We start from the raw sequence: 24,458 nt of genomic DNA, 5'->3' as shown, positions 1-24,458 counted from the left end.
ATCCTTGTAATTAAGCTATTAGATTTTTCTTGACTTGCATCTACGTGATCAAAGATGAGGCAACTTCATTGGCATCCATTGCCATTGGTGATATCCATTTTTCAAAATCTTTTCCAAGTGATGAGTGTTTATTACTCGCGTCACGTACAGTATTTTAAGTGCACAATTAAGCCCATGCTTGGATGTTTACCTCTGTTGTGTTCGGAAATCAAGAAAATTCGAAATGATGAGGCAATGAGTACAAAACAAGAGTCAATAAATATAGTAAAATCTAGCCTAGTATGGAAAACGCAACACAATTCAAGAATCCATGCGCGACAGCAATTACAGGCTACAAAACAAAGCTACATATAAAACTTGGCCATGGTGGTGACTCACCACCCTCACCCCAGTGACTAGTCACCCACTAGTCTTCGTTGGTGGTTCATGAATGGTCAGAGCTATATAATCAGCTCTTAGGGAACAAACTGAGCATCTTCAGAATAAGTTTGTTAAAAGAGATTGAATAAAATCGTATTTTTTATTTTCAAAAAATAAAAAGAAATTAAAATTTCACATTCTAATCTTAAAAATTAAAAAAAAATTAAAATCATATTTACTCTATAATAATCTAGTGGGTCGTTTTATGAGCTCGTCTTCTTTATCTGTTCATACAGTCAAAACGTATATGCTAAACCATAAAAAAAAAAAAAAAGGAATATTTGAGATGTCGTTTGGCGGTAGGCTGGCAGCACTAATCTTTCTTTTTCTTTTCTTGGGATAATCTTATGCATGGTCATGGAAATATTAAAATCTTTCTTCTTTTTATATTATCGTACTATATTAAGAAAATAATATTATCGTACTATATTAACATCAAACTCCAGAATTAAGTTTTATATATGCATTCTTTTCTGCCATACAATCTCTCAAGTTTTAATTAACTTCTTTTTCTCTCTCCTTTGTTGTTTTTATCTATTAAAAAGAAAAACAAAGTCCACTATCCAAGAATAGCAGGATTTGTATAATTACACTTAATAGATATAAAATAAAAAAAAATAAAAAAAACTCAATAAAATCTAAAAATTTAATATTTTTTTATTAAAATTCAGAGGATTTTATTGTTAAATATTATTTTGTTATTCTCACAAATCCCAACTGTGTGTCCTTGTAAATTTGCAATGTACTCTGGCAGTTTTGCTAGTGAATCCTCATATAAAGCCAAACATCATTAAAAGAAAAAAAAAAGGGAAATTCTGAGATTTTCCTGGAAAAACCCACAAAGCAATGAAACAAAATAGGCAGCATTAGCTCCCTGTTTGTGGTCACAAGGTACAAGTAATAAACTTTAGAACCTACTAAAACCCACTGTAAATAACAACAAAACAAGGCAAAATGGCCCTGGCATTAAACACATGCAACTCATCCAAATTGGAATACAATCCCACAGCTCCAGCAACTGAGTCATACTCCTCCATGTTACCTTCCACACTCTTCTTAACTCTTCCTGCTATCACCCTGCACACCAGCATTGCCCTCTTGTCACTGCTGCCATTGCTCCCGTCTAATATTGCAGCTTTGTCATGTGCTTTGCCACTTGTTGCTGTGGTCAGAATCCCATTCCCATTGACTCCTCCACCACTGGATTCTTTAAACCCGTTCTTGATGATGCTGCATACGCCACAGTGAGGAACTGAGTTGCACAGATTGGATGAGCCGTTTAGGCCTAGTGAGCAGGCAAAGCTGGTGCAGTAAAACCTGAGGAGTTCATTGCCATCTGCTATGCAACGTGGGTGTTTCTTTGAGAGTTTGGTGGCTTTTGCTTTGATGGAGTCTCTGTATTCTTCAAATTTGGAGATGGTTCTTTGGGTGTTATGGACTTTCAGGATCCTGTCTATTTGGCAAATGGGTGCTTGTTTCTTCAGCCAGCTAGACTGGAATATGATTTCTACTATGTTCTTGCTTGTGTCCTCGGGACCCAGCTCTGATACTGTAAAGTTTGATTCCAAAATGAGGGAGGTAAAGAGTTTGAATTGGTGTTGCTATTGAATAAGGCATATGTAGCCAAATTGGTATAAGACAAGGCATTAAAATAAGTAGCAAAAATGGAAAGTTAAAGAGATAAAGAGAAAAAGGTTGTTTACAAGATGGAGCGAAAATCTGATAGAAATTTACCTGCGTGCCTAACAGCCTGATGAACCTCCAAATTTTCAGCTTTTGCGAAGATCTCACCACATTCAGGGCAAGAACAGATACTACTTCTCAAAGAAGGATCTCTGGTGAATCCAAGAACAGGATCTACAACCATTCTACACTCATAGCAGCCAGATAATCTCCTGAATGGCATTCCTCTGAAAGACCCACCATTGTTAATGGATGAATTAGAAGATACAGATAATGAAGAATTAGTAGAGGAAGGAACCCCATTAATTTCATTTAAAGGAGCCTTTATTGATCTGCTTGAGTTATCATTGCCAGTAGTTAATCCCATTGAAACCCTTTTCTTTTGGACATCAGGTGAGGCTGTTTCAGGCCTTTGCATCACCTTTGTGTTGCTGCATAGTGAGCCTGAACACTTCATTTTCTTGCATTTCTTGCTGCTGGTTTCCTCCAGGGCTTGTTCTTGATGTTTCTTCTTTTGCTGCTGTTCTTGCTTTTCCTGCTGTGGTTGCTTTTGTTGCTGTTGCTGCTGCCTTTGTTGGTCCTTACAGGTAAAAAGACCTCTAACAACTGACCATGAAGCTGGTTTTTCTGATCTTTTGGGACGCTGGTTTTGGTTCTGGTGAATTTCCTTGATGGATTTTGCTGTGGGTTTAGGTTTAGCCATGGAGAAGTAACTAAGAAGTGGAGCTTCAGCTAAAGAAATGAGTTCTTTCACATGCTCTAAACAGCTGGTTGTGGAGATCAGAGAACTGAAATGCTGTTCTGTAGGTGTTCTTCTCTGGATTAGGGAGTTGTGGTGGTCTAGTGAAATGGACAAAGTTGGATTTATAGTAGATTAATTCCACTGTGCATCATCATATTGATATTTGATCATGACGGGAATCTGACCGTTCGATTAAATGAGAGATACTTGGATCAGTTGCCAAGGAAATCAATATGGGTCCCTCCTATTAAATTACTACATGGACTGTCTGCTTTGCCTAGTACATTGATTGATACTTGCCTGCACTCTGCACAAATATTTATTTATTTATTTTGCGCATTTGCATTTACGTCACTCTATCTTTATTCATTATTGAAGAAGTTTCTTTTTGGTTGCCTACTACTGCTACTCTACTTAGATCATCAAACAAAGACATTGATGGTGGGTCATGTGGAGAAAAATTTGTCCAGGAAAAAAACAGGAAATCTTTTACATTTGGCTAGGTGATTTTAATGAATAATAATTGATAACTCTAAATCTCCCTAGGCTCCGTATCCGATAAATTTGGTTCTCACTCGTCCCTTGTTATATGGATCTGATTCTTTTTTGGGCTCTCTGTTAGGTCTGTCAAATGGGTCTCTCCATGTTTTTTTTGAGGAAAGGACCTGCAAATCAAGGGAAAAGGGGGTCAGGGGTCCACCGGGGATGCCCCGGCGGAGACCCTCCGACGTTCAAGTCAGGTTTCCTAAATAAGAGTCGTGTCCTTAAACAAGAGTTGCAGAGAAAATAAAATGGAGTCCAGGCCGGAGAAGAAAAAGAAGAAGATACCCCCTTACAAGAGAAGACCCCCCAGTATATAGTGCTTCCTGTCCTTGTCACTTAGGCCCGTACGTACGGGCGTGTCAGGCACCTGCTCCATGCGTAACGGCCATTTAATGCTCTCCAGAGCGCATGCGGGTAGGGCTGGTGAGTGATTGGGCCTACTCCCTTATGGGGCTTGTGCTCATATCTGATCCGGATCACCCTGGGTTGCCGGCCCAGGCTCGTGAAGTCGAGCCGCCTCTCGAGCGTATGATCTGATGGGCTTTGGACCTGTGGCCTTCTTTTGGACCCGACCTTATTCCTGGACTAGAAAAGATCTGGAAGTTATCAATTGCCCCTTTACCTCCTCAGCAGTTATTCCATGACTGGTGAGGGGGTAAATACTTAGGCTCCACTAATGACCGTGCAGCTCAAGAACGGCTCTTGTCAAAACGTCCTTTTCTTGCCTTATTTTTTTATCTCTTTACTTTGGTGTTTAAATGTATGGCGATCTGGAGATGTGTATTTGATGATGAATGATATTTCACCTCGGTCTGTGCCTCGTCATTATTTTCTACTCACACTGTCTTCTGGTTTTGTCAACTTTACTTATTTGATGGACCAGGCCGGCTCTACTGGGTCTTTGCTGGTCGAACCGACCCGGGCTAAGAGCTCGGAGTCTGGTTAAGTTTCTGACTTGCGAGTTTTTCTTATTCTCATGAGGGCATTTCTGTTTTTGGCTCACGATCTCGTCATTATTGCGAGCTCAGGAATATAATACCTTGTTCCTCTTGAGATAACCTTCTGGTAGTCGGTACGGTTTGAGCTGTGAGCTCCACTGGGATAGAGTACTCGTTCTTTTGTTGTTTTCCTCTTCCTGGGTTATTCTTGCTGAACGTTTGTTTATTGTGAGTTAATCCGAGCTGTGAGCATGGTCCTTCGCCTTCGTTTATCCTTTTATGCGTTCCTGCATTTGTGGGCCTTTTTGTAGAGGGAGCTTGGTTCTCTGTTATTTTTTTTGTATTTAGCTTTATTCTACTTGAGTGTTTTCCTGTTGCGAGTTCATCCGAGCTGGGAGCTCGGTTCTTTGCTTTTTGCTTAGGCTTTTGTGCCTATAGCCTGTGATGCTGCCTATATCGCGAGCTCCGAAGTTCGGAATTTCACTTTCTTCACTTTTGATGCCCCGAGCTCTTTTGTAAAGTCAGACTTGATTTCTTGCTTTCTTGTCGAGCCTTATACGAGCTGTGTTTCAGTCTGACTGCTTGTTTGTTCGGCTTTAACTTTTTCTTTTATAGGCTCACAGCCCTGTTGGTGCAGACCTAGAGCCCCTCCAAGCTTCTAGGGAGATCGAACCTGGATTGCAGAGGTCGGACTATCTGTTTTGGATTTGACCGTCTTGCCTTATTGATTTTTTATCTGAGCGTTGGACTCTCGTGTATGTTTTTTGCCCCCGAGTATTTATGGGCTGTCTGCTCTCGAGCGTTTTGCGGGCTCTTTGTTGCCTGGATCTCTCTCTAGGCCAGCTGAGTTGGTTTAGTGCTAGCAGTCAATTCTCGAGGTCGGTGCCTCTTATGATTGCCCCTGATTCTCTGTTTGGCTTTGTATTTTGGTATGCAGTTAAGGTCTTCTATGGCTCAGTGAGGTCTTCTGTTGCCAGGACCTCACTGAGGTCTTCTATGTCTCAGTGAGGTCTTCTTTTGCCAGGACCTCACTGAGGTCTTCTTTGGCTCAGTGAGGTCTTCTATGTCTTAGTGAGGTCTTCTTTTGCCAGGAGATCTTGGGGATCCTGGTCTTCTACCTCCCTGAAATCTCTATGTCTTAGTGAGGTCTTCTTCCTCCTGAGGTCTTCTATGGCTCAGTGAGGTCTTCTTTTGCCAGGACCTCACTGAGCTCTTCTATGGCTCGGTGATGTCTTCTTTTGCCAGGACCTCACTGAACTCTTCTATGACTCAGTGAGGTCTTCTTTTGCCAGGACCTCACTGAGGTCTTCTATGGCTCAGTGAGGTCTTCTTTTGCCAGGACCTCACTGAGGTCTTCTATGGCTCAGTGAGGTCTTCTTATGCCAGGAGATCTTGGGGATCCTGGTCTTTGTTGCTCCGGGAGATCTTGGAGATCTTCACCGATCGTTTTTATTTTGTTTTCCCGGGAGTTCTAGGGGATCCCGGTCTTCGTGCTCCGGGAGGTCTTTTAAGATCCTCACCGGCCATTTTTATTTTGTTTTCCCGGGAGTTCTAGGGGATCCCGGTCTTCTTTGTTTTCCCGGGAGTTCTAGGGGATCCCGATCTTCGTGCTCCGGGAGGTCTTTTAAGATCCTCACCGGCCATTTTTGTTTTGTTTTCCCGGGAGTTCTAGGGGATCCCGGTCTTCTTTGTTTTTCCGGGAGTTCTAGGGGATCCCGGTCTTCTTTGTTTTCCCGGGAGTTCTAGGGAATCCCGGTCTTCGTGCTCCGGGAGGTCTTTTAAGATCCTCACCGGCCGTTTTTATTCCGGGGAGATCTTTGTGATCCCGCCGGCCTTCTTTGCTCCCTTAGGAGGTCTTGCGCAAGGTTCATGCTCATTGGCCTTACTGTTGCTTTGTCATCTCAGCTGGTTTTGTGCCTAACTGAGGTCTTGGGTAAGATTCAAGCTCATTGGCCTTACTGTCGCTTTGTCATCTCAGCTGATTTTGTGCCTAACTGAGGTCTTGTTCATTTTTCTGAATTTTTCTGCAAAATAAGAGCTTGCACAGAGCGTATATAACGAGAATGCTCGTTGTTAATTCAATAATATTCATTAATAAATAATATGTCGCACATGTCACTTAGTTTCATACTTCAGATGAACAATTTATAAAATACTATGCTTGAACATGTAAAATATTGTGAAAAGTATAAGTATTATTTACACTTTATAATTCTATAATTAACAATAACTGCAAAACAATAAATGAAGGTAGCGTAAAAGACTCTTGATTTTGAGGTTTGTCTGGTGGTGATTGTAACGACCCCAAAATGGACCGTCACTGGCGCTAGGATTCAGGTCGGCGTAAGGCCGCCAGAACCCGTAGCAAGCCTGCTATACTCTCTGTGTCCCTGTAAATCTCATACATGATCATACATTTTCTGTGAAAATAAAAACTCTTTTCTGAACCAAGGCTTAACCTGTGCATGCACTATCTCTGTACTCTGTACTCTGTACTCTGTACTCTGTCCCCCTGACTAGAGCTTGCTCTAGATGGGTTAACTCATACCTGTTAAGCCTGATTTTTCACATACTCAGTAAAACATATACATATACAGATCATGTACATAACAATAGATTTACAACACAAACTACTAAGTCAAGCACATCTCTAAATGCAAACATAACTATTACATCTCTTTAACATTACATGTCCATTCTACACTATTACAATTCTCTTTTCTTTTTTTGCACTTTGCTGAACCTTCCCTGTACACTATACATTGAACCTGCAAGACTGGGGTTAAGGGAGTGGGATGAGCTCTATAGCCCAGTGAGTAGAACAGTAAAACAATTCATTATAATATGATCTCATGGAATGCGTCATAACACAGTCAATTCACAACAAGAGTAAACCTGTCACCACATAGTCCCAGTAACTCTGTGCCAGGGCGTAGAATCGAGCACCTGGTCTTCCTGTCATATATGTATATGTGTATATAACACCTCTGTACTTACCATTGCCAGGGCGTAGTCAAAGGCTCTTGGTCTTTACTATAACTGCCAGGGCGTAGTCAAAGGCTCCTGGACTTTACTACACCTGCCAGGGCGTAGTCAAAGGCTCCTGGACTTCCTGTCTGAGACTATTGGATCATTCAGCATTCACCCACATCAACAAATAACTATGCAATGCAACATATTCGTGGATACTAATGCAAGCAACCTATTGCATAATCATGATGCATGAAAAATGCTAAAACATTCCATTGGTCAAGTAAAAGAGTTAAGTTTAGTTCCACTCACCTCTGGCTACCTGGACTGACTAACTCTGCAGGCTCTGAAAACTCTGGAGCAGTACTCACTGCTGCTCTCTCTGGTTCCTCTGGTCTGTACCTATACAGATGGACTCAAATGAGGGACCAAACTAGCTCATGAATAACTCTATTAAACATCCCAAGAATTCCCTTAAACTCACTCTACCATCCATGCAAAGCATGCAAAGGAAAGCTGGACAGGACACTTTTGGCGGCAGGTTAGGCGGCCGAAAGTCCTCTCCAGAGATAAAACTCAAGCATCTTCGGCGGCCGAAGCTCTACTTTCGGCAGCCGAACCCTTTCGGGGGTAAGTTTCGGAGGCTAAAAGGCACTCTAGAGACGAAAGTCTCTAACCTTCGGCGGCACCTTCGGCGGTCGAACTCCCCTCCAGAGCCGAAAGTCCAAAGGCTCGGGGGCAAGCTTGGGCAGCCGAAGCCACCTCCTCTCACCACTTCAGAGGTTCGGCGGCCGAATGTTCTTTCGGCTGCCGAACCTGAGTTCATCAGCAGGGCAGAAACTTGCCCTGCCTCTTGCCAAATGCACAAAACTCTCTCCAACTCAAACACCTCACTTCCTCCACTTGCATACACTCATGTATATGCTCAAAGGGGTCAAAAACTACCTAAAAACCCCAAACACACAACACAAACAACACAGAAACAAGCTTTATGCACAAAATCATCAAAACCTCACAAAGAACCCTATTCATGCAACTCTCTCCATAAACCCCATAAAACCTTCAGAAAACATAAAAACAAGCTCAGGATCTTCACTTACCTCTTGAAATCAAGAAGATGAACGATCCTAACGTGGAGTTTTGGAGCAACTTGCCTTCAAACTCTCCAAACTTCAAAACTTTGAGTGTTTAACTTAAAACCTTCAAATAATCATGAAAACTAATCAAATCTTTGCATGAGTTAATGAAAACATGAAGAAAGACTCACAAAGGGAAGAGTTTCACCTCAGAAGACAAAAGAAACGGTGCTCTGACCGCTTCAACCGACTGAGGGCCATTTATAGGTGGCTGGCCAGACCACCTTCGGCGGCCACACGTGAAACCGAAAGCCATGCATGTTCGGCGGCCAAACCTCAACTTCGGCGGCCGAATCTGGCTTTTCTGCCTTGGTTCATTTCACTCAAAAACTCATTTTCTTATGCTTTAAAACTATGAAACATACCAAAACATTGAAGAAAAACATAAATCAAACCCTTCTAGAGACTTCCGACATCTCGGATCCCACCGGAAAGCAGAATTCCGATGTCGGACGCCAGCCGGGTATTACATTCTCCCCCCTTAAGAACATTCGTCCTCGAATATTCCGAAAACAAACAAATAACATATCAAAAGCTGTAGATCCCAACCGACAAACTCCTCCATGTGGTTTTCCGCATCTTCTGCAGACTGGAGCTGTGCCAGAGCTTAAGCCACTACCTATTCCCAGACCTGACTTCACTTTATTCCAGAACTTACTCTTTGTTCCTTTTGCTCTATCCCATCTCTTACTGCCTGAAGTGCCTGAACTAGGGGCCTTAGAACCCGAAGCCTGTGCCTTTGACTGTTTCTGAATATTGGCACTAGCTTCTATTTACCTGGCTGCATCCACTATCGTGTGGAAACTCTCCTTTTCTGCTGGAAGAATCAAGGAAGAATACCTGGGATGCAATCTCATAGTATATCTCCTTGCCTTCTTCTGATCAGTATCATAGGCTTGACCCACGTACTGAAGCAAATCCAGGAACTTATATGTGAATTCATCAACACTCATCTTGTAACATCCTCTGGGCCCACAACAGTAGATATTGTCCGCTTCGGGTTCGAGGGCCTTGGCCCAGCCTTCCCCTCACGGTTTTGTTTCTAAGGGTTCACGCCCAGGGTTCACGCCCAGCGTCCTTCCCCCGCATCCTTCCCCTCAAAATGCGTCTACTGTGATCTATTGGGGCTTACCCTTATAAGGCTTTCCCCCTCCTTACCTCTTTCCGATGTGGGATACTTTCAATCCACCTGCTTAGGGCTTCTACCCACTAAGCAGGTGGATTGAAAGTATCCCACATCGGAAAGAGGTAAGGAGGGGGAAAGCCTTATAAGGGCAAGCCCCAAGAGATCACAGTAGACGCGTTTTGAGGGGAAGGATGCAGGGGAAGGACGCTGGGCGTGACCCCTGGGCGTGAACCCTTAGAAACAAAACCGTGAGGGGGAGGCTGGGCCAAGGCCCTCGAACCCGAAGCGAACAATATCTACTGTTGTGGGCCCAGAGGATGTTACAATTGGTATCAGAGCCTGGGCCTCACGAGTACGGTGTGCTGAGCGAGGACGCTCAGGCCTGTAAGGGGGGTAGAAGCCCTAAGCAGGTGGATTGAAAGTATCCCACATCGGAAAGAGGTAAGGAGGGGGAAAGCCTTATAAGGGCAAGCCCCAAGAGATCACAGTAGACGCGTTTTGAGGGGAAGGATGCAGGGGAAGGACGCTGGGCATGAACCCTGGGCGTGAACCCTTAGAAACAAAACCGTGAGGGGAAGGCTGGGCCAAGGCCCTCGAACCCGAAGCGGACAATATCTACTGTTGTGGGCCCAGAGGATGTTACACATCTCATCTGTCTGTCTCAACTGTTCGAACTCTATGACTTTCATCTCCCTAGAACTGTCTGGAAAAGCCCACCCTGCAAATTCATTGGCGAACTCTCCCCATGACATACTGTCCACCCTGGGTTCCACATAATTCTTGAACCATTCTCTGGCTTTCTTACATTTAAGTGTAAACCCTGCCATCTCAATGGCTCTACTATCATCAGCTCCCAACTCACTGGTTATCATCCTAACGGATCTGAGGTATTCAAATGGATCATCTCCCGTGTTGTATTTAGGAGCATCCAATTTCAAGTACTCCGTCATTTGTACTTTACCTCCAGATGCGCTAGGTTGATGTCTGTCAACAACAGGGGCTACTGGTTCTGGTGGTGGTGGTACTGGGTCATTTGGCTCTGGGTGTGCTGCACTTAGATGGGTAGGGGATGGTGGATACATAGGATATGGTGGATAGTAAGGAGGATAAGGCATATATGGCATGTAAGGAGGATATGGGACAAAACTAGAGTACTCCGACATACCTCCCATCGGATACTCTGGATAGCCAAAACCTGAGGTCTGAACGCCTCCCTGCGACTCTCCCATACCTTCCTCAAATCTGCCTATACCCATACTGTCATCTCTAGACTGGTCAATCTCCATAGCCTCCCTCCTTTCCTCTGATCTTTCTTCTCTCGCTGTACCTCTTCTGCTCTCGTCTACAGACCTTCTAGGGTCTATTGACGTACCTTCCCTGCTAGATCTCTGAGACCTTGCCCTTGGCAATACAGGAGGACGAGCAGTTGGTCTCTCACTATCTGGTGGGACTCCAGTCAATCGAGCTGATCGACGAGTTCCTCTCATCTTTACTCTCTGGAAAACAACACAAAAGATAACACTTTAGCACATAAACATCACATATCAATAAGGCACATGCATAACTCATAGCATGAAACAGATAGGACTCAACACCCTATCCTAGTGGACATGATTTCCTATTGTGCTTGACCACTTCTAACCTCTATGAGCCCGACACTGTCTCTATAGGTCCGATCATATGAACCTAGGGCTCTGATACCAATCTGTAACGACCCCAAAATGGACCGTCACCGGCGCTAGGATTCAGGTCGGCGTAAGGCCGCCAGAACCTGTAGCAAGCCTACTATACTCTCTGTGTCCCTGTAAATCTCATACATGATCATACATTTTCTGTGAAAATAAAAACTCTTTTCTGAACCAAGGCTTAACCTGTGCATGCACTATCTCTGTACTCTGTACTCTGTACTCTGTACTCTGTCCCCCTGACTAGAGCTTGCTCTAGATGGGTTAACTCATACCTGTTAAGCCTGGTTTTTCACATACTCAGTAAAACATATACATATACAGATCATGTACATAACAATAGATTTACAACACAAACTACTAAGTCAAGCACATCTGTAACTGCAAACATAACTATTACATCTCTTTAACATTACATGTCCACTCTACACTATTACAATTCTCTTTTCTTTTTCTGCACTTTGCTGAACCTTCCCTGTACACTGTACATTGAACCTGCAAGACTGGGGTTAAGGGAGTGGGATGAGCTCTATAGCCCAGTGAGTAGAACAGTAAAATAATTCATTACAATATGATCTCATGGAATGCGTCATAACACAGTCAATTCACAACAAGAGTAAACCTGTCACCACATAGTCCCAGTAACTCTGTGCCAGGGCGTAGAATCGAGCACCTGGTCTTCCTGTCATATATGTATATGTGTATATAACACCTCTGTACTTACCATTGCCAGGGCGTAGTCAAAGGCTCCTGGTCTTTACTATAACTGCCAGGGCGTAGTCAAAGGCTCCTGGACTTTACTATACCTGCCAGGGCGTAGTCAAAGGCTCCTGGACTTCCTGTCTGAGACTATTGAATCATTCAGCATTCACCCACCTCAACAAATAACTATACAATGCAACATATTCGTGGATACTAATGCAAGCAACCTATTGCATAATCATGATGCATGAAAAATGCTAAAACATTCCATTGGTCAAGTAAAAGAGTTAAGTTTAGTTCCACTCACCTCTGGCTACCTGGACTGACTGACTCTGCAGGCTCTGAAAACTCTGGAGCAGTACTCACTGCTGCTCTCTCTGGTTCCTCTGGTCTGTACCTATACAGATGGACTCAAATGAGGGACCAAACTAGCTCATGAATAACTCTATTAAACGTCCCAAGAATTCCCTTAAACTCACTCTACCATCCATGCAAAGCATGCAAAGGAAAGCTGGACAGGACACTTTCGGCGGCAGGTTCGGCGGCCGAAAGTCCTCTCCAGAGACGAAACTCAAGCACCTTCGGCGGCCGAAGCTCTACTTTCAGCAGCCGAACCCTTTCGGGGGCAAGTTTCGGAGGCCAAAAGGCACTCTAGAGACGAAAGTCTCTAACCTTCGGCGGCCGAACTCCCCTCCAGAGCCGAAAGTCCAAAGGCTCGGGGGCAAGCTTGGGCAGCCGAAGCCACCTCCTCTCACCACTTCAGAGGTTCGGCGGCCGAATGTTCTTTCGGCTGCCAAACCTGAGTTCATCAGCAGGGCAGAAACTTGCCCTGCCTCTCGCCAAATGCACAAAACTCTCTCCAACTCAAACACCTCACTTCCTCCACTTGCATACACTCATGTATATGCTCAAAGGGGTCAAAAACTACCTAAAAACTCCAAACACACAATACAAACAACACAGAAACAAGCTTTATGCACAAAATCATCAAAACCTCACAAAGAACCCTATTCATGCAACTCTCTCCATAAACCCCATAAAACCTTCAGAAAACATAAAAATAAGCTCAGGATCTTCACTTACCTCTTGAAATCAAGAAGATGAACGATCCTAACGTGGAGTTTTGGAGCAACTTGCCTTCAAACTCTCCAAACTTCAAAACTTTGAGTGTTTAACTTAAAACCTTCAAATAATCATGAAAACTAATCAAATCTTTGTATGAGTTAATGAAAACATGAAGAAAGACTCACAAAGGGCAGAGTTTCACCTCAGAAGACAAAAGAAACGGTGCTCTGACCGCTTCAACCGACTGAGGGCCATTTATAGGTGGCTGGCCAGACCACCTTCGGCGGCCACACGTGAAACCGAAAGCCATGCATGTTCGGCGGCCGAACCTCAACTTCGGCGGCCGAATCTGGCTTTTCTGCCTTGGTTCATTTCACTCAAAAACTCATTTTCTTATACTTTAAAACTATGAAACATACCAAAACATTGAAGAAAAACATAAATCAAACCCTTCTAGAGACTTCCGACATCCCGGATCCCACCGGAAAGCAGAATTCCGATGCCGGACGCCAGCCGGGTATTACAGTGATGATGATAAATAATTAATTGCTTGCAGTAGTTGTGGATCGTGCATAAGCTAATTTTAATAAATCATTTATGATAGCATTGTTGTAATATCTGTAAAGAATTTGGGTACTTACCTCCCAGTAATTAAGAGCCATGTCGACCACTTTTGCGTGAGTTGTGTTGACGCGTCACTTTTGTTTTCTCCAACTTCCATTTAGTGATCCTTGACATTACTGAAAATATCAATCTATCATCAGCATGTGAAACAAATAATAAATGAGGTAGGTAGCAAATAGCGGATCTGCAGTGCTTAAGGTGGAAACGAAAGCAGAGAATCTTTACAGAGAATCACATTCCCTACAACAAGTTTCCACCCAGATAATTCCTCATTCATCTGTGCTTGAGCCTCCTTGTCGGGTTCCTCATAACGGGTCAGATCCCGCCTCACAGTTCTCAAGAAAATGACAAGGACAATACCAGCAAGGAAGGTGATAACCACTAGAGAATTCATACTCGAGAATCAATGCACCTTTGATATCACTCTCCTCAAATGTGACCTCATAGGTAAATACAATTGGCTCACTCTCCTTAATTGGCGTTGAGAAAGTAGTAGGATCACATTTAATTAGAGATGGGTGCTTTTCATACATTTTCATGTTCTTCACCGACTGAGCATTATGCATAAAGTTATAGGGAACCATTTCAAATCCCACCACCATGTAACCTGGAATATCCGACCTGATATGTGATGCCGATCTCAAACACGGCTCTGAGCTCGAGCACGGATCCGACCTGAACGAGCAATCTATCGTTGTGGTCGTCGGATTTGCCGATGACAGAGCCACCTTTGTGCTTCGCCGGCTTTCCTTTCCACCACAGGTGCGTACGAAGTCGAAGGCATCGCAAGAGACCCGCGATCTCCCGCAGTTGTCTTCCTCGTCTCAAGACGACCGATCTTTCCCTGCTGTTACAACGCACGGTTTCGGGCTTCGCCGGTGACACCCATGACTGGATGCGACATTGGATTGTCACCTTCCTGCGTCAGCTGCCCCGACGCCGTTCATCAAGCATGAGGTCACTGCTATCGTGAACCCAAAGCAGCAGATTTCCAGTTTTTCACTCTTTATGTGGATCTCAATGGGTGGATCTGGAAACTTTAGAGATAGTAAATTCTCTTTCGTTCCCACAGACGGCGCCATTTTGATAACTCTAAATCTCCCTGGGCTCCATATCCGATAGATCTGGTTCTCCCTCGTCCCCTGTTATATAGATCTGATTCCTTTTTGGGCTCTCTGTTGGGTCTGTCAAATGGGTCTCTCCATGTTTTCTTTGAGGAAAGGACCTGCAAATCAAGGGAAAAGGGGGTCAGGGGTCCACCGGGGATGCCCCGGCGGAGACCCTCCGATGTTCAAGTCAGGTTACCTGAATAAGAGTCGTGTCCTTAGACAAGAGTTGCAGAGAAAATAAAATGGAGTCCAGGCCGGAGAAGAAAAAGAAGAAGATACCCCCTTGCAAGAGAAGACCCTCCAGTATATAGTGCTTCCTGTCCTTGTCACTCAGGCCCGTACGTACGGGCGTGTCAGGCACCTGCTCCATGCGTAACGGCCATTTAATGCTCTCCAGAGCGCATGCGGGTAGGGCTGGTGAGTGATTGGGCCAACTCCCTTATGGGGCTTGTGCTCATATCTGATCCGGATCACCCTGGGTTGCCGGCCCAGGTTCGTGAAGTCGAGCCGCCTCTCGAGCGTATGATCTGATGGGTTTTGGACCTGTGGCCTTCTTTTGGACCCGACCTTATTCCTGTGCTAAGAAAGATCTGGAGGTTATCAATAATAATAATAATAATAATAATCAAATTTTCATGTTCAAATTTAAACTGTAACTTGATGAATTTCCCCCTTGTAGAAAGAGAACAAAGAAAATGTTTTCATTTCTTAAGAATGCATGCCTTTTATATATAAACAAAAATAAAAGTCTATTCTAAACAATGCTGGACAAAAAAAAAAACTTTTGAAATAGACACTTTTTAACAACAATTTAAACATTTTCAATTTAAAAATAATTAAAATCAAACTTTGTATTTAACATTTAAGAGGGAAAGCTTGAAATTACTCTTTATTAAAACGAGTTTAATCTAAATTAAATTTTTAAAAAAAGACAAACCCGAGAAGGATATTTAGGCGTAAGAGCCACACGCATCACCGAGAAGTAGCACACTAATTACACCATAATAGTGCTTTCTTCAAGCAAAAAGCTGCATGATTCCTTCTGAGCCTCAAAATCATCAGAGCATCCCAATCCAACGCCCTGGAATAAAGCTCTTTTTTACTTTAATGATAATAATAATAATAACAATTACCTCAAAATTAATGTACTGTCAACTCACCTTTACGCTTTAACCCAAATCTTATTCCAAAATCCAAATCCATTCAATACATAAAAAAGTTGGCTCTAGGAACCGTTGTTATCCGGATATTATAAAGGTGGAAAACATGAAAAAGGGGAAAATAAAATATTAAGAAAAAGAAATGAAAAACAAATAGAGCCCCCTATTTGAATTTTGAATGCAATTAGGGTTAACCTCGGAAGCCATAATAAAACAATTAAAATCACAAATAAAAAAAATCATCCATATTTTATATAAAAAAAAAGATTATGATGACAAAGAAAATAACAGTAGCTCTCATATCATGTACAAACTTTTTTTTTTTTGAAAGCATATCATGTACAAACTTTAAAAGTTATATTTTCTTATATATCGATCAACAAGCTAAAGAAAAAAAAAAAAATATATATATATATATATATATATATATATATACAACTGTGCGGAGGGAATCTAAACTCTTTGGAACATTTCTAATTAACTGTGCTAACTAACTAAAGAGCCAAAGGGATGTGATATTAGTTTCTTCATGACAAGGAAACTTCAATACATGATGATATCTATTATATTTAATACGAGTATTTTACGACGTAGGTTTTTTTGTTAGTATTATTTTTTATGATCGTTGGACCACTGTCACCCAAATCGTAATTGAGTTTTATATGAGAGTCAGACCTAAAATTTATTAAAATTCCTTATGTAAACTAATTTATTAACACACAATTCTATCCACGTTTAGAGCAGGCCGAATTGATTTGGGACTCTTAACAATTAGGTCTCAGACACAAAAAAAGAGGAGCAGGTCAAAATCTTATGATAATCCAGCACATCATATCATAATTATAGTCCAAGACATTGAAATCTGTCTTACTCGATTGGATGGGTCAACAGGGTTACAGGATTACAGGCCCCTAGATACACAAAAACTATATTCTAAACTCATATATGTGCAGTAAAAAATTAAATAATCATTTGACAAAAAAAAAATATCCGTACGTATGAACCTGAATTATGAAACATATTACTAAAACAAAAGAGGAAAAATATAGATAAAAAAGAGAGAGCAGGAGGACCAAATTTACACACGCAAAAATCCTACTTTAACATCAATTTGTGAAACCAATGATGTGGCACAAGAAGTTAAAACAACATCAGTATATACTGGGACAGTGCTAAGCTTTGTACTAAGTAGTATGTTTGGTAAGGAGGAAATCTTTCTAACAAAACCAATCGACACCTCAGCATCCATAGCCTTGTCTATGCATGCAGGACCTTCTTCCTCAGAGATTGGACTCCGAAACACAATTATTATTGAAGAAAATTTTTAGTTAAATCCGATTATTTATAATATATTAAAAAACTATTAAAATAAGTCTATTTATTTATTTTATAGAAAGATTCATTTATTTATATTTTTATCCATGGTTAACCCGATTCAACAAGTATTTCGGCACAAATTAGAGCATTGTAATGATGATCCTCGCTCATTCCTACTTTACCCTTTGTCGAGAAAACTTAACTTGCATTCAAAATTGATGTATTTGGTGGGCCCTCCAGTTTCCTACAACATCAGCTCATTTCTCTGACAGCCCAAGTGCTGAATACCACTAGAGCCCATTAACAGGAAGAGCCCAATTACGGCCCATTAAATCTCGAGAGCGCCAATCAGCCGATTTCAAATCGCTGCCTTGACTCTTGATCCTCACTCTCCTCCAGTTCTCCTCTCTAGTGGCCACTGGCTAGTTAGATCAGTGAGTGCTGTCTCAGTCCTTCACTGTTCACTTGATGTTGAATCTCAGTTCTCCTCCATGGATACGGACTAAAAACCTTAATTTTCTCCAATTGAATCAGTTTCGGTAGCTTCATTTTCTTCTCTATTATCAAAAGTTGCCACTCTTCCATACGGAAATGCCGTTGAGATCCAGCTATGGACGGGGAGGCTAACCTTCCGGTCTCAGCTGCTCCTCCACCTAGGAATCTCGTCCGTCCGATCATCAACGCTGACACAACGTCTTCTTCATCCTCGTCTTTCTCTTCCTCATCCCCGCCGGACTTTCTCAAGCATGTTCAAGCTGCCTTCAAGCGCCACCGCCCCCTCGGTACCCCCCGCCTCTCTCTCTCTATACGTATATGCATATGCATTGTATATGAAACGGTTTTATTATCGTGTTTTCTTTCCCTAGATTCGTCGTTCATTGCAACTGGGAAAAATTAGGGTTTTTTTTCTAATTCTGGTAAGCATCCATTGTCAATTGATATAGGTGAAACTGAGTGTTATTGTTGTCACTTACAGCGATAAATATAGTGATAGATGTTGCTAAGTTAGTGAATTTATTGGGTATTTCTGTTGAAATTTCAACTGAGACTGCTGGCTTCTTCGAAAATAGCTGCATTCTTTTGTTGTTTTGTTTTGAAAAAATTAATCAGAATAAGCTTGATTGGCTAAATTATGTGCCATACAAACCTTTATATGTTCCATCTGTTGATGTTTTCCATCTGGGAATGTGGATGACTATATGCATTAGAGACTCTGTGAATGTAAAATGTTGGAATTGCAAGCCTTCTCTGCAAAGATGAGTTTTGATGGTTCTAAGAAATTCATTTATCTAAAAGAAAGATAAGAATTCATATAATTGGCCCTTCAATTGCAAAGCTTGTTAACTTCCTAATACTTGGTACATTTACTTTAGGTACCATGCCAATCCATGGTATAGGGCCTAGGCGTATGTTGGTTCAGCAACGTGAAACGTCTAAAGCTGCAGTCTCTGATGTGGATCCTAAGACAGGCATGAAGAAGTGTGAAAATCTAATTCCATCCAGTCATGCTGTAAAAGATTCAATTATACCAACCAAAAATCCAGTTGCTGTTGTTAGGGAAACTCAAGAAGAATCTATTACTACTCCTTCCATTTCAGGCATCACCACAAAGACCTTTGATGAGAGTTTCAACCCATTTGATGCGCAGAGAAATCAATCCACATCTGTTATTCATTGTCAAGAGAATAATCCAATGTCCTTGTCACAAGTTGATGGCAAGAGAAGGGTCCAGTTTTCAATGGCAAAAAATTCTAATTCCCAAGGTAACATACCACTTGCTATTGCTTCGAGTTTCTTCTTTCAAAGTCAGCTTTGCTGTTGGAGTTTTCTGTCTCATTCTATAAGATGTGCAATAAAAGTTTCTGAATTCTTGCTGATGGGAAATCATTCTTGAATTTGTCACTATGTTCTGGATATATTTTCTTTTTCCCTTGTCTTCCAACATGCAGGGGCCCATGATCAAATGGCCACTGGATTGGAGAACTTATCTTCTCATATGGATTCACTTGCATTGACAGAAATGGAATGGGATGCAAGCAATCAAATAGAGGCATTGAATGCTTTCAATGATGAATCAAAGCATCAGAATTCTCAGAACATGGAGTCTGACATCTGTTTGAGGACTGATGGTGCAACATCTTTGTTAGCAAAAAGGACAACAGTTCAGGATCAACTGCATCAATTTAGAAACTTTTTAGGCCAACCTGCTACTCAATCTTCAGTTGCTGGCTCATCTTGTGCCACAACAACATCTGTCCATTCTACTTCAGCACCCATGTTTAACTCAACAAGTTATTACTCCCGTTCACATCCAGAGAGTGGCACTCATATGGCAGTTGAACCATTGGGAGATATTAATATGAATTCTCACCATATTAATCAACGAAATATGGAGCAGCTGTCTTATACTTCACTAAAGGACACCAATGGGCTACGAACTGACCAGAAATCTGTTGCAGCCCAAACTTCTACTTGTGCTATTGATACCCAAATTAAGGAACATCACCTGCCTAGGGAGAAACAGGGGAAGCTGGCCAACAAGAATGACACATCCAAGAATCCTTCATTTGTTGTTGATAATCCAACTAAAGAGAGAGAACCATCAGAGGATATTCATGATAAACAAGCTCAGAATCCATTGTCAAAAAACCCTTCCTCAGATGTGCAGTTGGTGGAGCCTTCTAAACAGGAAAAGCAAGAAAAGGTCACAAGTGGTAAAGGTGTTTCAGTTCCTCGTAAAAGGAATTATGACGCTGACATGTTCTTTAAAGTTAATGGGAAGCTGTATCAAAGGCTTGGTAAGATAGGGAGCGGAGGGAGTAGTGAGGTCCACAAAGTCATATCTTCGGACTGTACAATCTATGCACTCAAGAAAATCAAACTCAAGGGTCGTGACTATGCAACTGCATATGGTTTTTGTCAGGAAATCGAGTATCTAAACAAATTGAAGGGAAAGAACAATATCATACAGTTAGTAGACTATGAGGTACTTACTTGCTACTGAGAAGTTTCTGCATTAATTAGCATTATTTCAATCATGATTGCATATGGAATATTCCCATGTCGTATCTCCTATTTTGCGAATTGCATACTTTTAAGGAAATTCAATCATATTAATGTATATAATTAGCTCAATAATAAGGATCTACATTCCTAATTAGTTAGGGAACCTATTGTATATATTTTCATGAAAATACACACAAATATTCACTGATAACAGATAGAATATTCCCATGTCATATCTCCTGTTGTGCTTTGATCAGAAACTTTGGCGAGATTTGGGAAGAACATGCCTTGTATTTAATTTGGTGCTATGCTGGATACTAATATTTTGCTTATGATATAATTTTGAATCATCTTTGGAGTGACTTAAAATTTCCTTGCATATGATTTTTGTATTTCTAAATTTAGAAGGGTTATGCATATAATGACTTATCTATTGGTATATCACATCAATTTTTATTGCAAACTTCTTTGAATGGGGTAACCACCATCAAAGCAAGTCCTTGTGCTATTTAACCGGGGAAGGATGGTTTAAAATATATTTTAACAATTAAAGATGTGATGCCTCAAGGTGGCCTATGTAATGTATTTATATATAATCAAGACATGCCCAGGATGAATCATTTGATATCTTTTGCTCTACTTCTTTATGCATACATGCACTGCTCCATAGTGGTGGGTGCACTAGTCAAGCTATTGTTGAACATACTAAGTACCTCATGCTTTAGGGACTTATTTTCCTACTTTATTATGTGTAACCATAGTCATATTTCAAAAGCATAGCATCTAAAAGGCTTTACTCTAGATTTTTGTATGAGTTGTGTCTCTAATACTTACTCGTGGTATTAGGTGACAGATAAGAATTTGCTCCGCGAAGTCATGAATGGATCTGCAAGCAACAAAGATGGCAGAGTTAAGGATGATGGGTATATATACATGGTCCTTGAATATGGAGAAATTGATTTGGCTCACATGCTTTCACAGAAATGGAAGGAACTGGATAGCACCAATCAGATCATAGATGAGAATTGGCTAAGATTTTACTGGCAGGTACTTGACTACTCTTTACACTGTGTCATAGTTGCTAATTATATTTGCAGTAGTGCTCTACACTCTAAAGGACTTTTTGGGGGAATTTTTACTGGTTTATTCTGTAAAGTCAGTGTAAGAATTCAGTGATTTTAGTTACTAATTATTAACATTTGTGTCTGTGTTGGTCTTACCACTTGAATGAAGTATAACTGACTTTAAAGATGGGTACTTTTTCTTTTTGCTCTTTAGGGACACTAGTCTCACTAGTAAGACTGTATAAGTTGAATAACTAGTCTCACAAGCAAGACTGTATAAGTTGAATAAACTCTTATGCTTGGTTGATATCACCTTGGTTGTTGCTGATTACTATTCATTTTCTGAATGTTGTACCTTTCCATTTTTTTCTCTGTAATGATTCATTTTGACTTTAAATAGTTCATTTCACTTGAAGTTTAAAGAAAAACCTATTAAGTCCTTCAGCTTTATTTAACTTTAAGCCTTAATGTTTCAATATATTGAGTCTAATTTGTCCAAAATAAACTCACAAGTCATGATTGTTAAGGATTGGGTTACAGAAGAGTAAAAATGTGTGCAAAGTGGGAGGATTGAGTAATATCATAATATGGCAATAGCAATGTGTATCAAAATATAATTTGTTTTGTTTTGAAGATTTTATTTTTAATTTCGATATCCTGAGGCATCATGACATGTACTGCCATGCTAACCTTTATACGCATATACATGAAACAGAATCAGATCCAATAGATAAAAAAGATAAAAATTCAAGGGCTCAATACTTTAAGAGAAAAGTTGAGGGTTTTTCTTAATAGGTTTTTTCTTGAGAGTTTAAGAGCTCTTATATAGGTTATTCCTAAAGAAACCATTTTAAGTCACTGATCTTGGCATTTTCTTAATATTATAGCACTGAAATGACCTTGGGAACACAATGAACTTTCATCTTTAGTCATATTTATCAATCTCATTTTAAAAAAATGAAAGACTGACTTTTTTAGTTTAAATATTTGTAGCAAATCCTGCAAGCTGTCAACACCATACATGAGGAACGCATTGTGCATTCTGACTTGAAGCCTGCTAATTTTCTTCTTGTCAAAGGTGCTCTAAAGTTGATTGATTTTGGTATTGCCAAAGCCATAATGAGTGATACAACTAACATCCAAAGGGATTCACAGGTAATGTTCACTTGTACTGTTCACATCTCTTCAAATTATTTTTTCATTATATGGAACCAAGATGTAGATTGCTTCCACTTATGGGGCTCTGGTGACTTGCTATACTTGCTATTAAGGAATATTGGCTCTAGCTTTACTTTTGTTAAATCTTCTGGAGGCAATGGATTGATCAATTGAATTTAAGGAGCACCAGTACTTCACTGTTCTGATAGGCCAAAAGGCAGACTCTTATTATTAAGCATATTGCATTTGGTGGATATTTTATGCCATTTGCTGCTCACTAATGTGCAAGCTCAGAATACAAATGCTCATTACTAATGCTTTTTGCCTGCAAAAGTAATGTTCTCATATGTGTACATCCTTTTCTACTTTCACTTGTTGATCAGGTAAATTTCTAAGTAAAATTGTGCTGTTTATAAAGGGTATTTAAATTCTACCCATCATCATGGATTAAGATTTTATTGAGACTCTGGATCAACGTAATCTTAGACATGATGTTAGTCTCTTTTCTCTTCTAAAGTTATCCGTTAATTTTGGATACTGAATATTGGTCCTAAGAAGTTATTATGCCGATAAATTTGCAAAGAGTCATATATCTTTTCAGATTGTTGAATGGCTACCTCTTGCTTTTGGGATTGTAAAATTTATCCTCATTTTCATTGTTTTTACTTGTCAAAAAAACAATTGGAATTTCTAATTTAGGTTGTTTGTTAGATCTGCAATCTGGGACTTCATATCAGTTAACAAATCTACTTGCTATGCTTTTGTTTTTATGTGGTATTCCTCACTGCAGGTTTTCCGTCATATTGGTTGCTTAAAGTTTATGTTCTACTAGTGCAGGTGGGTACATTAAGCTACATGTCTCCTGAGGCATTCATGTGCAATGAGAGTGATGCAAATGGAAACATCATAAAGTGTGGTCGGCCGTCAGATATTTGGTCGCTTGGCTGCATACTCTACCAGATGGTATATGGGAGAACCCCCTTTGCAGAGTACAAGACTTTCTGGGCTAAGTTCAAAGTTATAACAGACCCGAATCATGAAATAACTTATGGTCCAGTTTCTAATCCCTGGCTTCTTGATCTTATGAAAAAATGTCTTGCTTGGGATCGGAATGAAAGATGGAGAATACCTCAACTACTTGAACATCCTTTCCTTGTTCCCCCAGCCCCTCCTCCCCAACAATCCTTACCCCAAGAGCAAGGCTATATGCTGCTTCAACTTGTTGCTGAAGCTTGTGGTAATAATCAGGAAGCCTCTAAGCTATGCCGTGACCTCCAACAACTGCTTAGGGGCCCAGTGACGCCCCTAATGTATCAGACATTAACATCAAGAGACCAACAATGTAAGTTGCTCTCAGAAATGTCCAAGCTTTGTTTTCAACTGAGAGAATGTTTGACTAAGTTGGAGAGAGGATAAACAGATTTCGCTGTACAAATAAGTGTTCAAGTGTGTCGATTGTAGGAGCCTTTGGTCTAGTGGGATTGGGGACCTAAGAAAAATCATGTTAGTATCCTATTCCATTTGTTTGTAATATGTTAATCATCTCTGTTGTGTTATTGTGTTCGAAGTGGAGAGGAATTATCTCCTCCAAATGTACGCATTCCTTTTTCTGATACTGTATTTCACTTTTCACAGCGGCTGGAAACACATTTAACGGTTATTTCGTTCTTCATTTGGCAAAACATATTCTTTTACTGCGCAGGAATTTGACTTGGCACGTGGCAGGAACAAATATCCAAGTTTTTATGGGCTTGGTAAGTTAAACGATAAACAATGTAAAATATAATACGAGTAAAATTACATGACATTCATGTATTGCCAATACAACAAATGATCTATTGCAAAATACAAGACGAACAATATAAATACGTAATCGTCATCTTTCCAAAAAAAAAAAAAAAAACAGAAAAAATAAACAAAATCGTGGATGGCTGTCAAGGCAGCAGCAGACACAACCATACAGCTGAATGGAAAAAATGTCTCTGGATTTCTGATGATGCAGGAATTTGT

At 40.8% G+C, this 24,458-nt stretch overlaps 2 protein-coding genes across 3 annotated transcripts; one reads left to right on the top strand and one right to left on the bottom strand.

Moving 5' to 3' along the window:
- Positions 1-1,215: 1,215 nt before the first annotated feature.
- Positions 1,216-2,956, bottom strand: LOC110608614. The gene is made up of 2 exons (XM_021747883.2): positions 2,155-2,956; positions 1,216-1,969 (listed from the first exon to the last, which is right to left on the bottom strand). The coding sequence occupies exons 1-2, from the start codon at positions 2,804-2,806 to the stop codon at positions 1,338-1,340; spliced, it is 1,284 nt and encodes a 427-aa protein (XP_021603575.1). The 5' UTR covers positions 2,807-2,956; the 3' UTR covers positions 1,216-1,337.
- A 14,640-nt stretch (positions 2,957-17,596) lies between these two features.
- LOC110606359 (serine/threonine-protein kinase MPS1) lies at positions 17,597-24,106 on the top strand. Of its 2 annotated transcripts, none has more exons than XM_021745142.2 (6): positions 17,597-18,002; positions 18,594-18,983; positions 19,239-20,206; positions 21,073-21,273; positions 22,284-22,445; positions 23,286-24,106. In XM_021745142.2, exons 1-6 carry the CDS (start codon positions 17,831-17,833, stop codon positions 23,862-23,864), a joined length of 2,472 nt encoding a protein of 823 aa, XP_021600834.1. In that variant the 5' UTR covers positions 17,597-17,830; the 3' UTR covers positions 23,865-24,106. The 2 variants fall into 2 exon arrangements, with proteins under 2 accessions (XP_021600834.1, XP_021600827.1); XM_021745135.2 differs by having other exon boundaries at positions 19,170-20,206.
- The last annotated feature ends 352 nt before the right edge of the window (positions 24,107-24,458 follow it).

The sequence above is a fragment of the Manihot esculenta genome, chromosome 2 (genome assembly GCF_001659605.2).
Source record: "Manihot esculenta cultivar AM560-2 chromosome 2, M.esculenta_v8, whole genome shotgun sequence".
In the NCBI taxonomy this organism is placed as follows: Eukaryota; Viridiplantae; Streptophyta; class Magnoliopsida; order Malpighiales; family Euphorbiaceae; genus Manihot; species Manihot esculenta.
Note: the sequence above shows the minus strand (reverse complement) of the source record. Positions and strands in the feature narration are given on the sequence as shown.